This window comes from Pleurodeles waltl, chromosome 3_2, assembly GCF_031143425.1.
Source record: "Pleurodeles waltl isolate 20211129_DDA chromosome 3_2, aPleWal1.hap1.20221129, whole genome shotgun sequence".
Taxonomy (NCBI): Eukaryota; Metazoa; Chordata; class Amphibia; order Caudata; family Salamandridae; genus Pleurodeles; species Pleurodeles waltl.
In genome coordinates this window covers 213,471,493-213,487,700 of record NC_090441.1, presented here as the reverse complement: position 1 = coordinate 213,487,700, position 16,208 = coordinate 213,471,493, and the positions used below count along the sequence as shown (strand labels likewise).

The window sequence follows — 16,208 nt, the reverse complement described above, 5'->3', positions numbered from 1 at the left end:
GTGCTCAGCTGAGCAGCTTGTAGTGCAAGGCTTGCACAAGAGGCCATCTCAGTGGCATGCACAGGCCTAAAGCCCTGCATTTTGATTGGGTGGAACCCGTGCATTTGCACATTGGAAAGTCCCCACTACTGGCATGCAAAGGTCGCACCCGCAGCCATCTTGTATCGCTGAGTTGTCATTTCATTTGGAGCGGCTGGATATTTTGATGATGGTGTAATTTCTGTTCCTTCAGATCAGCATTACGCCTTGCATATAAATATTACGATGAAGTAATCATTATTTCTGTCTCATGCTTAGATGTGCGTTTTGTGGTTTTTATAAATAAAAGTTCAAGTGGATGTTCCGCAAATTAGTCATGCAGAGGTCAAGCGCTGGTCCCCACGGATCCGGGCATAAAGTTTGGCCTATGAAATGTGACAGTTGTCTGTGTTTCTTGTATTGAGGTTCTACACTAGCAGTGCTTAAGGTACCCCATCACAAGCCCCTGACACCCTAAGTCCCTCTTATGTGAGGCTGCGCGACCTCCTGAGATGTGCTTGAAGTACTGCCGGGACCACCTCCTAGCAGTATTTAATGTATCCCCATCTCAAGGCTCTGTCACCCCACTCCACCCCACCCTCCCCGGCCGCGTACCCCCAGGTGGGCTTTGCATGAGTCCCCAGCTCTAGTGCCTCTTGGGTGTCCAGAGCAGACCCACCATCGGTGTAGCTAGAGCTTCTTCCTCAGGGGAGGCCACACACTCCGGTGTCTCAGCTTCAGAGACTCCACCTTCCTCCTCTTCCTCCTCCTCCTCCTCCCGGATGCTCGGTGTGGAGCCCAGGGGCTGCGGGGCGCTCCTCTCTGTCCTCCTCTTCTTCTTGCGGATCTCCTCGCGTCGAGGCGCTTTCCTCCGGAACTTCATGGAGGCGGGCAGGTGGGAGGACAGGGGGTGGTGGATGTGGTGGGACGTGTGCCGGTGACCTGGAGGAGAAGGAGACACATGAAAGATGAAGGCCCAGGGTTGGTACATCTCCTGCAGAACCTGCACAAACAGGAAGTTACATCATCTGAAAGGGGGGCAAGGGAGAAGGGGGGATGCATTTAAAGACCCCAGGGATGTAAGTACAGTGAGGGCATAACAACCAAAGATATTCAGTGTAATCAGTTACATTTACTTTAGACGTAGAAACAGAACAAGAGGAGGAGATTCTGTTAAGCATTGAATGGCTCAGCTGTAAACAGACTCAGAGAGAGTTCAATATATAATAAATGCAGGGAGGAGGGGGCATCATCCAGGGGAAACGTGTTCAGACTGAGGAAGACGAGGAACATTGAGATCATTCTTCACAGAAGAGGGATAGATGTTGGGACTAACTTCCAGCAGAATAAGGGGGAATACATCCCCCCTGACAGTGTGAGAACTGAGGGAACCTGATGGGGGACAGCCACAGACATGGAAAGTCACCTTACCCAAGCTAAGTTACTGAGCAAGCTTCATGCCAGGCTGTGCCAGCCTCCCGCGGTGCCCGCTAACCTTACTGGGGTAGGGAGGACAGGTCTGCCACCGGGCAGTGCTGCAGCCTCGAGGACAGGTCTGCCACCGGGCAGTGCTGCAGCCTCTAGGACAGGTCTGCTTCCGGGCAGTGCTGCCAGCCTCGAGTACAGGTCTGCCACCGGGCAGTGCTGCCAGCCTCACCAGTCACCCTGCGCTGGACACCGAGACACATTGAAGATGTCCACAGTTCGTCTACCCCACCCACCAGTGCACTTTAAGGAATGTTGGGCCCTGGAAAAGACACATTTTGGGTCCCCTGTGGGGAGCAGGTTCAACGTACTATTTATTTTCTGCTAATTCAAGTTCGCTTGAGGCCAAACTGTATTGAATTAAACGTTACATTTTCAGAAATGAGGGCACACAGAAACCAGCCAACAGTTCAAGCTGCCTGGCACCTACCAGCCAAATAATGCCAAATAAAAACTTGAACAAACATTCATAATGTACCTTCTTTTTGCTCTTGGGTATAGATTGTACTTTCTTTCAAAACCAACATGTTACAAGGAATTCTATGCCTTCACTGTTTGGTATTAAAGTAAGGTTCACACCAATTGTAAATGTAATTACTGCCATCTGCAGTCACAAATAAACCCCTTCTTGCACCAACAAACACTGCGCGAAGGATTCCAGTGGCTGAACTCTGATGAGTTTCTGGTCACTTCTCTTCCCCTGCCTTGTACTCCCTCTTCTGCTTCTAAGCGCTCTTGCATAGACATGATTCAGGAGTGCAGTTCCCATGACCACAGGAAGCTTGACCCACACTAGGGGTCCATGTGCTTCTCACTGGTCACACAGCATCCTTCTCAGCTTGCACAAGCCCTCGCCCACCGAGGTGGCATGCTTCATCATCGGACCATGCTCCTCATTGGGTGGTGCTGCAATGCCCAACGGGCCCCTCAAAGGGGGCTCTTTGCCAGAGATCTTTTCTTGTGTCAGATCTGAAGCAGGAAACTTGAAACGATGGGCATGTGGCATCAACATCTTCTTCAGTGAAAAAATACAGATGATCCAACAGCATCTCAATAACACCAAGACTGCTTCTCGACTTACTCCCACCCCTTCTTGTTTAATCCCACAGTTGTCACCCTTCGTACCCTTATCTCTCATAGAGCTCGCAGACGTGCTCTAGCCCCTCGGAGCCACGGCCTATGGAGATGATGTATCCTCATCTTTCATCAAAGCTCTCCGCGGAGGAGCTCTTACCCCTACTCACCACTGTAAATGCCACTGGCACAAAAATCACCTTCCCAGCAGCTCTCAAAACAGGCCAGGTACCCCAGCTCCTAAAGAAACCTCCATTAGACTCTGATGACCTCACCAACTACTGGCACATCACTCACCTTGTCTCCACCTGCTAGACCATGGAACAAGCAGTTTACGCTCAGCTTCAAGATCACCTTAAAGCCAGCCATGTCCACCACGACCACCAATGTAGCTTCTAATCATGCTGCAGCACGGATGTCGCGTACCTTACACATAGTAGATGACACCCTCTTGACCACAGATGAAGATGACCCAGGCCTTCTGATATTGCTGGACCTCTCAGGTGCTTTCAACACAGTCGATCATCCCACCCTTGTGAGTACCCTGGAGACTTTAAACACAGGTGTTGCCCTTCACTGGTCCTCCTCCTGCCTTTCCAACTGACACCAATTTGTTTACAAGCAGAAGTCCACGACATAAAATATCCCTCTCACCTGTGGAGTCCAGGGGGCCTATACTGTCTCCTCTGTCATATTCAACCTCTAAATGGAGTCGCTTGGCGTTGTACTCACAGATAACTGCATCAAGATTCACCAATATGCTGATGATACATAACTTCACTTGCAAGACTTCTCTGCTCCAGACGTCCAACCCTCAAACACTGATTGCATATCAACCAGTCCTGGATGTCCAGTGCCAATCTGCAGCTCAACCCAACCAAGACAGAGTTCCTGTGTTCAACATTGGAGCAGCGTTGGGGGATCCTGATGATGCGGGATGCTGTTCAATCCTGATGATGCGGGGATGCTGTTCGATCCTGATGATGCGGGAATGTTGTTCGATCCTGATGATTTGGGGATGGTGTTCGATCCTAATGATGCAGAGATATTGTTCGATCCTGATGATCTGGGGATGGTGTTCGATCCTAATGATGCGGGGATATTGTTCGATCTTGATGATCTGGGGATGGTGTTTGATCCTGATGATGCGGGGATATTGTTCGATCCTGATGATGTGGGGATGTTGTTAGATCCTGATGATGCAGAGATGTTGTTAGATCCTGATGATGCAGGGATATTGGTAGATCCTGGTGATGCGGAATGTTGTTAGATCCCGATGATGCAGGATGTTGTTCGATCCTGGTGATGGGGGAACGTTGATCGATCATGATGTGGGGATGTTGTTCGATCCTGATGATGTGGGGATGTTGTTAGATCCTGATGATGCAGGGATGTTGTTCGATCCTGATGATGCAAGGATGTTGTTCGATCCTGATGATGCAGGATGTTGTTCGATCCTGATGATGTGGGGATGTTGCTCGATCCTGATGATGTGGGATGTTGGTAGATCCTGATGATGCAGGGATGTTGTTCGATCCTGATGATGTGGGATGGTGTTCGAGATCCTGGGTGCATTGATGGTAAGACCTGTTGCCTTGGTCTTGGTCTTTCCATCAATGCCCCCAGGATCTGCTCCAATGTAGGGGGGAGTTGAAGACGCACCTCTTTAAAGAACACTACATCACAAGGCACTAACTACCCACAATGCAGGCACCTGTCCTGTTCAACCTTGACTCCATGCCTGTCTTTGAGCATGTCCCGCACTCCACTGCCTAAGTTAGCGCTATAGGAATCCCATGTACCTTTTTTTGTTGTTGTAATTTTGTATTAAGGAATAAGAACCATATATGAGTACAGAATACATTATACCCGTACATTTTGCAAAAAGAGATAATGGAAAACATTGGTAAAGGGAATTATCCCTGGGGATCCAGAATATGGACAGGAAAGAGAAAGAGAGGGTAAAGAAAAGAAGGGGGGAAGGAGACGCAGCAGGGAGGGGTATTCCATCACTGGAGGCTGAGAGTTGGAAGGTAACCTTGAGAGACGAAGGGGAGAATCTCCTGGTTCATGGCAGCTATCCCCGGGTATTTACAGATCTGTTCAGATTCGCCCTGGTCTCTGAGGCAGCCGCCCCCTCGCTGATAACTGGCGGGGTGGGAGGGAGATGGAGGAGCGTATTCGCCCCCCAATCTGCCAGGCCTCGCATTGATCTCTCTGAACATAGGGAGGGATAAGAATATGGGTGGAGAACGGGAGGTAAGAGGTGAGCAGGTTGAGCAGAGTAGTTACTCCGGACACCAGAATGGAGCAGCATAGTACGAGGATAGATATAGAGAATCTGTAAGGAAATGCCTCCTTGGCATGGTTACCCCCTGACTTTTAGCCTTTGCTGATGCCAAGATATGATTTGAAAGTGTGCTGAGGCCTGCTAGCCAGGCCCCAGCACCAGTGTTCGTTCCCTAACCTGTACCTTTGTCTCCACAATTGGCACACTCTGGCATCCAGGTAAGTCCCTTGTAACTGGTACCCCTGGTACCAAGGGCCCTGATGCCAGGGAAGGTCTCTAAGGGCTGCAGCATGTCTTATGCCACCCTGGGAACCCCTCACTCAGCACAGACACACTGATTGCCAGCTTGTGTGTGCTGGTGGGGAGAAAATGACTAAGTCGTCATGGCACTCCCCTCAGGGTGCCATGCCAACCTCACACTGCCTATGGCATAGATAAGTCACCCCTCTAGCAGGCCTTACAGCCCTAAGCACTATACCACAGGTGAGGGCATAGGTGCATGAGCACTACGCCCCTACAGTGTCTAAGCAGAACCTTAGACATTGTAAGTGCAGGGTAGCCATAAGAGTATATGGTCTGGGAGTCTGTCAAACACGAACTCCCCAGCACCAAAATGGCTGCACTGAAAACTGTGAAGTTTGGTATCAAACTTCTCAGCACAATAAATGCACACTGATGACAGTGTGCCCTTTATTGTAAAAATACATCCAGAGGGCATCATAGAGATGCCCCCTGAAAACATACCCGACTTCCAGTGTGGGCTGACTAGTTTTACCAGCCTGCCACACACCAGACATGTTTCTGGCCACATGGGGAGAGTGTCTGTCACTCTGTGGCCAGGAACAAAGCCTGTACTGGGTGGAGGTGCCTCTCACCTCCCCCTGCAGGAACTGTAACACCTGGTGGTGAGCCTCAAAGGCAGATGGAGGATTCCCCCAATAGAATTAGGGATGTCCCCCCTCCCCTCGGGGAGGAGGCACAAAGAGGGTTTAGCCACCCTCAGGGCTAGTACCATTGGCTACTAACCTCCCAGACCTAAACACACCCCTAAATGGAGTATTTAGGGGGCTCCCAGAATCGAGGAAGAGAGATTCCTGCAACCTGAAGACGAAGAAGGACTGCTGACCTGAAGCCCTGCGGAGAAGACGGAGACACCAACTGCTTTGGTCCCAGCCCTACAGGCCTGTCTCCCCACTTCGACAAAAACTGCAACAGCGACGCATCCCACAGGGTCCAGTGACCTCTGAGGCCTCAGAGGACTACCCTGCATCTAAAAGGACCAAGAAACTCCGGAGAACAGCGGCCCTGTTCAACAAACCTGCAACTTCGCAACAAAGAAGCAACTTTTAAAGACCACATGTTTCCCGCCGGAAGCGTGAGACTTTCCACTCTGCACCCGACGCCCCCGGCTCGACCTGCGGAAAACTAATGACCTGCGACGCCTGCAGAAGAAATCCAGAGGCTCCCCCTGACCGCGACTGCCTGCTTCAAGGAACCTGACGCCTGGAAACCACACTGCACCTGCAGCCCCCAGGTCCTGAAGGAACCGAACTCCAGTGCAGGAGCGACCCCCAGGTGATCCTCTGCCTAGCCCAAGTGGTGGCTACCCCGAGGAGCCCCCCCTGTGCCTGCCTGCATCGTTGAAGAGACCCCCTTTTTGCACTCTGCACCCGGCCGCCCCAGTGCCGCTGAGGGTGTACTTTCCGTGCCTACTTGTGTCCCCCCTGGTGCCCTACAAAACCCCCCTGCTCTGCCCTCCGAAGTCGCGGCAGACTGGAACCAGGGCACCCCTATTTCCATTGAAGCCTATGTGTTTTAGGCACCACTTTGACCTCTGCACCTGACCGGCCCTGAGCTGCTGGTGTGGTAACTTTGGGGTTGCCTTGAACCCCCAACGGTGGGCTACCTTGGACCCAACTTTGAACCCTGTAAATGTTGTACTTACCTGTGAACTTAACATTTACTTACCTTCCCCAGGAACTGTTGATTTTTGCAGTGTGTCCACTTTCAAAATAGCTTATTGCCATTTTTGCCAAGACTGTACATGCTTTTGTGATAATTCAAAGTTCCTAAGATACCTGAGTGAAATACCTTTCATTTAAAGTGTTGTTTGTAAATCTTGAACCTGTGGTTCTCAAAATAAACTAAGACAAGATATTTTTCTATATAAAAACCTATTGGCCTGGAATTGTCTTTGAGTGTGTGTTCCTCATTTATTGCCTGTGTGTGTACAACAAATGCTTAACACTACCCTCTGATAAGCCTACTGCTCGACCACACTACCACAAAATAGAGCATTAGAATTATCTCTTTTTGCCACTATCTTAACTCTAAGGGAAACCCTTGGACTCTGTGCATGCTATTTCTTACTTTGAAATAGTACATACAGAGCCAACTTCCTACAGAATCTATGCGAGAAATAGAGGAATAATGGAGGTTAATTAGAGGGGGGGTGGATAGAGGGGGACATAGGTGGGAGGCGGTGTGGTGTTGATGTTTTGAGAGTGGGGAGGGGGAAGAGAAGGAGGGAGGGGGGAGCGGAAGCTTGACATAGCACGGCAAACCTGTGATCTTATTGGTCTGCAGTGGTTCAGCAGGATATAAAAAGGAGGAAAAGGGGGGCAGAAGGAGTAAGGTGAGGGGTATGTATAAACAATATATGGTATAGTAGCGTAAGCAGTCTTAGCATTGACGTTTGCAGGCAGGATTGCGGTGAGAGTGCTGGAGCAATCAACGGGGCATTCGATGGTTCCCCAGGGAGGACGGGTGCCCAGATTAGAGTGAACAGGGCGGATTGACCCTATAGGTTATAGGGGCAGCCGTACGTATCATCGCCACTAGCCACTCCTCTGGGGTAGGTGGAGTAATAGAGCTCCAGTGACGGAGGATGCAGATCTCAGCTGTCGCCAACGCAGTGTGTAGAAGGCAGCGCTGTGGTCGGGCAGATCTCTTAAGTCATGAAGACGGATAGTAGAAGGGGAGAGCGGCTGCCTGATGCCAATGGAGCCATCGAGGGTATTTCTGACCTCCTCCCACAAGGGCGGCATTGAGGGGCCGTCACATATGATATGGGTTTGTTTGCACCGCGTCTCTGCACATCTCCAGCAGTTCGCGTGAGGTAGGAGACCTGTTCTGTGCAGTTTCACTGGGGTCCAATACCAGTCATGCATTATTTTAGAGAGACAGAACTTCACGGGTTCCTCTGCCTAGGGCCGTCATGATATCAGTCCAGTCCTCCTCTTCGATTTCTGTTTGGAGACGGAATTGCCACCTAGAGCGTAAGTTGTCCAGGAGGGGCCGTGAGTATAGATGATGTGTAAGCACTTCCTAAAGACCAGATATCACTCCTTTAAATCTGCCCCACGCCACTAGGTAGGATAGAACCGGGGAGGGTTGGAGGTTCCATGGAAGGGCTTCCTTTATACGCTGAAGGCAGAGCTGAAGCTACAAGTTCCTCCACGCTTGGTCTTGTTGCAGGCGATATTACGTGAGGAAACTATTTGAGTTCACCATTTACGATAACCTGATCTAGGTGCTCAAGGCCACCTACCTTCCATTTTGCCCAATGGATGATATCCCCACCCTATGCATATGCATTCAATATCCCATATAGGGGCCTTTTTGTAGAGACAAGGGTGGGAACCTAGGAGACAATGCGCCCGGCACCAGGCACCATATGTTGCCCTCATCACCGGATTATTAGTGTTGAGCCGATAGACACTGGGTCTGTAGAGGGAGCTGAGACAGCCCTGGCTGATGAGCATCTTACGTTCTACCAGGACCGATTGTGGCGGGTCTGGCACTAGTTTAGATAAGTGAGGAGCTAGAGAGTATTGTTCCACGGATGGGTGTCCCGTACCTCTGCACGAGCGACGGGCCATTAGTTTGGCAGGCGACAGGTGGGGACGGTAGGAGCCCCACACGAAAGTTTGAATCTTTGCATCAATTCGTCTATGGGTCGATAGGGGTACTTACATGGGTAACATGCACAACGCATAGGTGAAGCGCGGCAGTGTAACCATTTTCACCGCCTGGACTCTGCCCCACATAGAAAGTCCTAAGTGGGCCCATTTCTCAGAATCGCAAAACATTTGCGTCATAAGAGTGTCCAGATTGTCCGACACCATGCACTCCAGTCGCCGGTTGTAAGGAAATGCTGTCCTTGGCATGGTTACCCCCTGACTTTTTGCCTTTTGTTGATGCCAGTAATGATTGAAAGTGTGCTGGGACCCTGCTAACCAGGCCCCAGCACCAGTGTTCTTTCTCTAAACTGGTGAAAGTGTTCCCACAATTGGCACAGCCCTGCACACAGATAAGTCCCTTGTAAATGGTACCCCTGGCACCCAGGGCCCTGTGGCCAGGGAAGCTCTCAAAGGGCTGCAGCATGTATTATGCCACCCTAGGAACCCCTCACTCAGCACATGCACACTGCCTCACAGCTTGTGTGTGCTGGTGGGGAGCAAATGACTAAGTTGACATGGCACTCCCCTCAGGGTGCCATGCCCACATCCCACTGCCTGTGGCATAGGTAAGTCACCCCTCTAGAAGGCCTTACAGCAGAGAGGATCCAGAGGCTCCCCCTGACCGCGGCTGCCTGGTAACAAGGAACCCGACGCCTGGACCAAGCACTGCACCCGCAGCCGCCAGGACCGAGAGGAACCACCTTCCAGTGCAGGAGTGACCAGCAGGCGGCCCTCTTCCTAGCCCAGTCAGTGGCTGGCCCGAGAAATCCCCCCTGTGCCCTGCCTGCATGGCCTAAGTGACCCCCAGGTCCCTCCATTGCTTTCAATAGCAATCCCGACACCTACATTGCACACTGCACCCGGCCGCCCCTGTGCCGCTGAGGGTGTGTTTTGTGTGCCTGATTGTGTCCCCCCAGTGCGCTACAAAAACCCCCTGGTCTGCTCCCCGAGGATGCAGGTAGTTACCTGCTAGATGACTGGAACCGGAGCACCCCTATTCTCCAAAGGCGCCTATGTGTTTTGGGCCCTCCTTTGACCTCTGCACCTGACCGGCCCAACGGTGGGCTGCCTATGCCCAGGAGACTGATGGTGTAAGTGCTTTACTTACCTGAGAAACCTAACCAAACTTACCTCCCACAGGAACTGCAGATTTTTGCAGTGTCCACTTTTAAAATTGCTTATTGGTATTTTAACTAAAACTGTGTGTTCTACTGCTTTGAATCAAAGTTCTATACTTACATGTGTGAAGTACATTGCATTTTATGTACTTACCTCAAATCTTGAACCTTGTGGTTTTAAAATAAATTAAGAAAATATATATTTCTATGTAAAAACTATTGGCCTGGAGTTAAGTCTTTGAGTGTGTGTTCCTCATTTATTGCCTCTGTGTGTACAACAAATGCTTAACACTACCCTGTGATAAGCCTATTGCTCGACCACACTACCACAAAATAGAGCATTAGATTTATCTAATTTTGCCACTATCAACCTCTAAAGGGAACCCTTGGATTCTGTTCACACTATCTCTCACATTGATATAGTATATACGGAGCCAACTTCCTACACCGGTTTACAAGGCTCCCTAGATATTTAAGACAGGATGGCATCCAGCGGAAGGGGAAACCATGGCCGCCCTAGTGGTGTGGGTGGAAATGGGTAATGCCTCACTCTTGTCCCAGTTCACCCGGTTCCCTGATATAGACGCAAATCCGTCAGTGCTTTCTAGCAAGTCCGGGATGGAGCAATCCAGGTTTGTTAGGGTAAGTAGAATATCGTCTGCATGAAGGTATACCTTGGCCTCCACCCCTTGCACGCAGAGCCTGTGATGAGCTGATATTGGCGAATGGTGGCCTCCAACAGTTCCATGGCTAAGAGGAACAAGAGGTGAAAGTGGGCATCCCTGTCTCTTCCCTCTGCGGATCAGAAAAGGATCGGATATGAAGCCGCCACAATTAACCTGCGCTGTGGACAATCATAGAGTAATTGGACCAAGGCTATGAAATGGTCATCTAGTCTAAATTTCTGTAGTGTTGCGAACACATAGTCCCACCTAATACAGTCAAATGCTTTTTCAGCGTCGAGGGATAGGGATAGTGCTAGAGATTACTCCGGCCTGTCCCTAGCTTCCCATAAGACATGGGAAAGGAGGAGGAGATGATTCCTGGAGGTACGTACTGGGACAAATCCCACTTGCGTGGGGTGTATTAAGGCCGGAAGGACCTTTTGTAGGTGGGATCTCAGGATACTGGTGAGAATTTTGACATCATTATCTAAGAGGGATATAGGACGGTAGCTGCCGCACAGGAGAGGGTCTCGTCTAGGTGTAGGTACGACTGCTATCACTGCTATGTTGGACATACAGCCTAATGACCCCCAACTTCTGACCTCCCGGAAGGCATCGCAGACGAGATCCACTGTCTCTAGGCCAGTCCATTTGTAAAATTCCGTAGGGAAGCCGTCCTCCCCTTGTGATTTATTGTATGGGAGATTAGATGTAACCTGTGAGATTTCGATCTTATTGATTCCCCCACCTAGGAGGGCCCTTCCTTCATCTGTCAAGCATGGAAGATGGGCACTGTTTAGATAGGATTCTAATTGGGCAGGGCTGGTCTCCGTTTCCCGTGTATATAGGTTCTGATTATAGTTCGGACTATATCTTGTGGACGAGTGAGGATCTCACCTGATTCAGAATAAATTGCAGGAATAGCCTGTGCTGCTTCCTGCTGGCGAAGCTGGGCTGCTAGGAGTCTGCCTGCCTTTCCCCCCTGTTTGTAGTGTCATCCCTGCAATCGTTGCAATGCATATTTGGCATGGGAGGTAAATAATTCATTGAGGGCCATCCGCGTTGTCTCGAGGCATCTGCATACTTGTGGTAAGGGTTTGTCATTATACACCCGGGTGAGAGATATAATGGCACCTTCCAACTCTGTTTGACGAGCTGTTCTTTGTCTGTTGGCTAACGCTGCGTCTCGCATCATTTGCCCCTGCAAGGTTGCCTTCGTTGCCACCCATATAAGTCTAGGGGAAGGGACAGAACCATGATTGTCTTGCAGATAGGTGGATTCATGGGATCGTAGCTGCATTTTGCCCTGGGGTTTATGGTAGCGGTATGTAGCAGAGCGCCAGGGATTGCGTCCTGGGAGTGAAAACCTAGGTCCGCAGAGATTGTAAGGGGCGAGTAATTGGAGAGGGCGCTCTCTAGTATCTGTGCATCCCATATCTGCGCCACCGATGTTTGCGACACAAGGACATAGTCCAGTCTGGATTGGGTCCCATGCACTGATGAAATAAAAATATATTACTCTTCTACCGGCTGTGTTAATCACCAAAAGTCTACTAAACCGTGGTTGGCTTGCACATCCATCATTATCGCTCTATCTGGATTGTTGCTAATGTCAATGAGGCCTGTCCTGGCCATCACTGAATCCCAATGCAAGGTTCCAGTCACCCCCTATGAGATAGCGTGTAGCCCCAATCTCTGTAAGCAGATGGTTGAGGCGGAGAAGGAATAAGCGTTTGAAGCCTGTGGGCGCATACACTGAACCTACACAAAGTGAGTGCCTCCCAATCTTCAATTTAGCCAATATATATCTCCCGGCAGGGTCGGACCAACAGATACAGGAAGGGTTTTACGCAGTAGGATTGCCACTTCGCATTTCCTGGGCGGTCCTCCGCCGGCGGCCTGCGGCACTGGACAGTTGTTAAAGATCACCTTCCCAACACAGTTTGTCAGATTCCACGTCGTCCAGGTGCGTCGCCACATCCACCTCTTTGGATTGGAGGTAGGAGAGTACCTTTTTCCTCTTCACATAGTGGGTCAATTCATTGACATTCCAGGATATAACACGAAGTGGTCGGGTGGGGGCAGTAGCGTTGTGTGCCATAACACCAAGAAGTGGTGGGTAGAGGGGGGTTGGTGGGAGGGAGGGAGAGAAGGAGAGATGGGGAAATGAAGAGATAGGGGGTAGCGCCGGGTGCTTACCAACAGTGGTCCAAAGAAGATGGGGTGAGTTACAGAATGGGGAGTAGAGAGCGAGGTGCCTGAGGAATAGAGAATAGAGAGACGAGAGGGAGAAGATCCGTGCTGAGAGGGAGGAAGAAGGGAGAGTGGAGGGGACAGGGAGAAAAACTGCAAAACAAACAAAACGTTGGTTGAGATGGCAAAAGGATCTAGTTCTAGTGGGGAACAAACCCCCAAATACTCGGAGCCGTAGACTGCAGGTCCGAGCCTGTGAAGACAATTCACCCGCGGTAAGGTCCCTGCAGGAGGCAGGAGGGGCACCGAAGGGGCATGCGGAGGTGGGGAAGGGTAAGGTGCTGGTTGGTGGGGAGGGGCAGAGGGAAGGATGGATGTGGCGATATCCATAAGACAACACCAACAATAACAAACAAGCAAGCAGGCAAGGTGTGGCACAATATGGAGGGGCCCTTGAGCTTCTGGAGGGTGAAGAATGTCCACATCAAAATCAGAGGCCCGAGCCCCCAGCTCACCTATTGGGGGGGAGAAATGGGGGCTTGGGAACAGGAGTGGAATAGGGGAGGGGTGCGGACGCCGATGGTGGCCACGATACCAGTCCCTGGTCTCCGAGAGAAGGTACTAATAGAAGTGGATGCCAATAGTCCGGGGTGTCTTGCTGGTGTCATGTCTGCAGCAGCAGAAACAGTGGGACATCCTTGAATGTAGGGTATATTTCAATTTTAGGAGGCATATACAACAACACAACCTGCAACAATGTACAGAACTTTAAATTGACGTAGACCCACCCTTACCCCAGCTCATACCTGCCCTAGAGAGACAGGTGAGGTGGGAAATGGGTGATGGCGTAGTGAGCATTAGAGCATTAGAGGAGGGGAGGCATTAAAGTATGAGGCAGCGAGTAAACAGTAGAACATACTGGGGCATATTTATACTCTGGTTGCGCCGAATTTGCGTCGTTTTTTTCGACGCAAATTCGACGCAAAACTAACGCCATATTTATACTTTGGCGCTAGACGCGTCTAGCGCCAAAGTTCCCGGAATGTGCGTCATTTTTTAGCGTGAACCCCTTCCTTGCGTTAATGATATGCAAGGGAGGCGTTCCCGTCTTAAAAAATGACTCCCAGGCCTTTACGTGTTATTTATACTCCAGGGCAAAAATGACGCCCGGGAGTGGGCGTGGTCAAAAACGGCGCATTTGCGCCGCTTTTTAACGCCTGGGTCAGGGATGGCGTTAAGGGACAAGTGGGCTCAAAATGAGCCCAGAGTGCCCTCCCCTGCCCCCAGGGACCCCCCCTGCCACCCTTGCCCACCCCAGGAGGACACCCAAGGACGGAGGGACCCATCCCATGGACATTAAGGTAAGTTCAGGTAAGTATTTTTTTTTTTTTTTTGTGGCACAGGGGGGCCTGATTTGTGCCCCCCTACATGCCACTATGCCCAATGACCATGCCCAGGGGACAGAAGTCCCCTGGGCATGGCCATTGGGCAAGGGGGCATGACTCCTATCTTTACAATGATAGGAGTCATGTTGATGGGGGATGGGCGTCGAAAATAAATGGCGCAAGTCGGGTTACGATGATTTTTTCGACGCAACCTGACTTGCCCCATTTTAAGACGCCCATGCGCCATTTTCCCCCTACCCCGGCGCTGCCTGGTGTACGTGGTTTTTCTCGCGCACACCAGGCAGCGCCGGTCTGCTTGCGCCGGCTAACGCCATTCAATAAATACGGCGCCCGCATGGCGCTTCAGAATGGCGTTAGCCGGCGCTAATTTTTTTTACGCAAAACTGCGTTAGCGCAGTTTTGCGTCAAAAAGTATAAATACGGCCCACAGTGAGAGCGAGTTTAACGTACATGCCCCTCAGTATGAGTTCAGAGTCCGCTCAGCGGGACTTGTCTCTGGTTGTTGGGTAGGGTGTGCCACCACTAAAAGCGCCTGGTCTCTGTCTCCCCGGGGTCTCGTCAGTCTCACTAGGTCTCTGCCTCTGTGTCTGGATGTGCCTTCGCTGCTGTTACGTCCATCCATGGAGTATATGAAGACAGTGTGCACAAATAGTCCTCACGTAGCTCAGAGGGTGGTATTGATGGAGTCATATCCATGGCTGTGGTCGTCAGCCCGTCCAAAAAGAGACGTAGGTCTTCCAGATCATAAAAGTCTTTTGGTGATCCACATGCGTGCTGGTTCAAATAGTCCATATTTAACTTCCAGTTGGTGAACACGAGGCCGGAGTGATTGAAATGCTTTGCGGCGTTCGTTGGCCTCTTTTGAGAAGTCTGCAGAGATGCGGATCTCATAGTCTTCATGACAGAATGGACCATGGGTGCGGGCCTCCATAAGTAGCTATCAGACCTGAGTGTGGCGCAGAAAGCAAGCAATGATTGGTTGGGGTCGAGACACTCCATCTGGTCTTTTTTATCCCAGGCGGTGTGCCCTTTGGAATTCCAGCGGTGGATCAAAGGTTATGCCGGTAAAGGGGGGGAGAGTATCTTCTGGAGGAAGGCCTGGATGTTGGCCCCTCTATGCGTTCTGGGATACCAAAGAAGCAGACATTGTTCCACGGCTTCTATCCTCCAAATCAATGAGTTTGCTACGGAGAAAGAGGAGTTCCTGCTCCTGGTCTGGCACGGTGTTCAGATGATCCTCCACAGCTGTTACGCGTTGCTCCAGCCCTATCATTCTGGACTGAAAACTTGCAATGTCTGAACGAATAGATTTAGTTTAGGTCGCTAACATAGAGATGGTGGGGTCCATCTCTTCCAGTCGTCGGCCCACTGCTGTGATTTTTTGCAGAATATGCTCCATTGTGTTATCCTGCTCTGTGTCCGCCACAAGGGGGGCCTATCTGCTGTCTGCGGATCTGGAGCTGAGGCCGCCGGACGCGAATGCTGAAGGGCTTCAGAAAAAAGGAGCTGCCTTGCTGACTTGCCCGACGTTTTGCCGGATGATTTACCAATGGGCATTTCCAGGCTGCACCCCCTAGGTTCAAGCTGCTGTGGGAATGTACCCAGTAGTAATCCAGGCACTGTCCAGGAATTAAAGGTTGAGACGTTACCACTTTTGCATCTCCTGTCTAGGTAGAAATAGCCAGATTCGCTGCATTACCATCTTCACGTGTGGACGGGAGGGGAAGAGTCGTACTTCTACAGCACCGGTACCCCTACCCTCCTTGTACAAAGGGGGGGGGGAATATCATGGGTCCGTCCCGGGGGCCTCTGTCGCTATCCGTTCCACCCCCAACTTGTCCTATTCCCCTGTTCAGACTTCGGGCCATAGCCAAGCTCTTGGTCGTAGTGTCTGATGTAAGGATAATCTGGTGCTCTTCTCCTAGGGTACTACCATGTTAGTTCTCTTAGCCCCGTAGGCGAGGGTGGGTGGTCCCCTGAGTCTTGTTTCCACCAGT

At 50.8% G+C, this 16,208-nt stretch overlaps 1 protein-coding gene across 1 annotated transcript in view; it reads right to left on the bottom strand.

Annotated features, from left to right (window-relative positions):
• SLC4A3 (solute carrier family 4 member 3) overlaps positions 1-16,208 on the bottom strand; it is a 706,827-nt gene that overhangs the window by 546,735 nt on the left and 143,884 nt on the right. Inside the window, exon 4 of the mRNA XM_069227213.1 lies at positions 698-960. Within this exon, the coding sequence (XP_069083314.1) occupies positions 698-960 (263 nt within the window). The remainder of the gene's footprint in view (positions 1-697; positions 961-16,208) is intronic.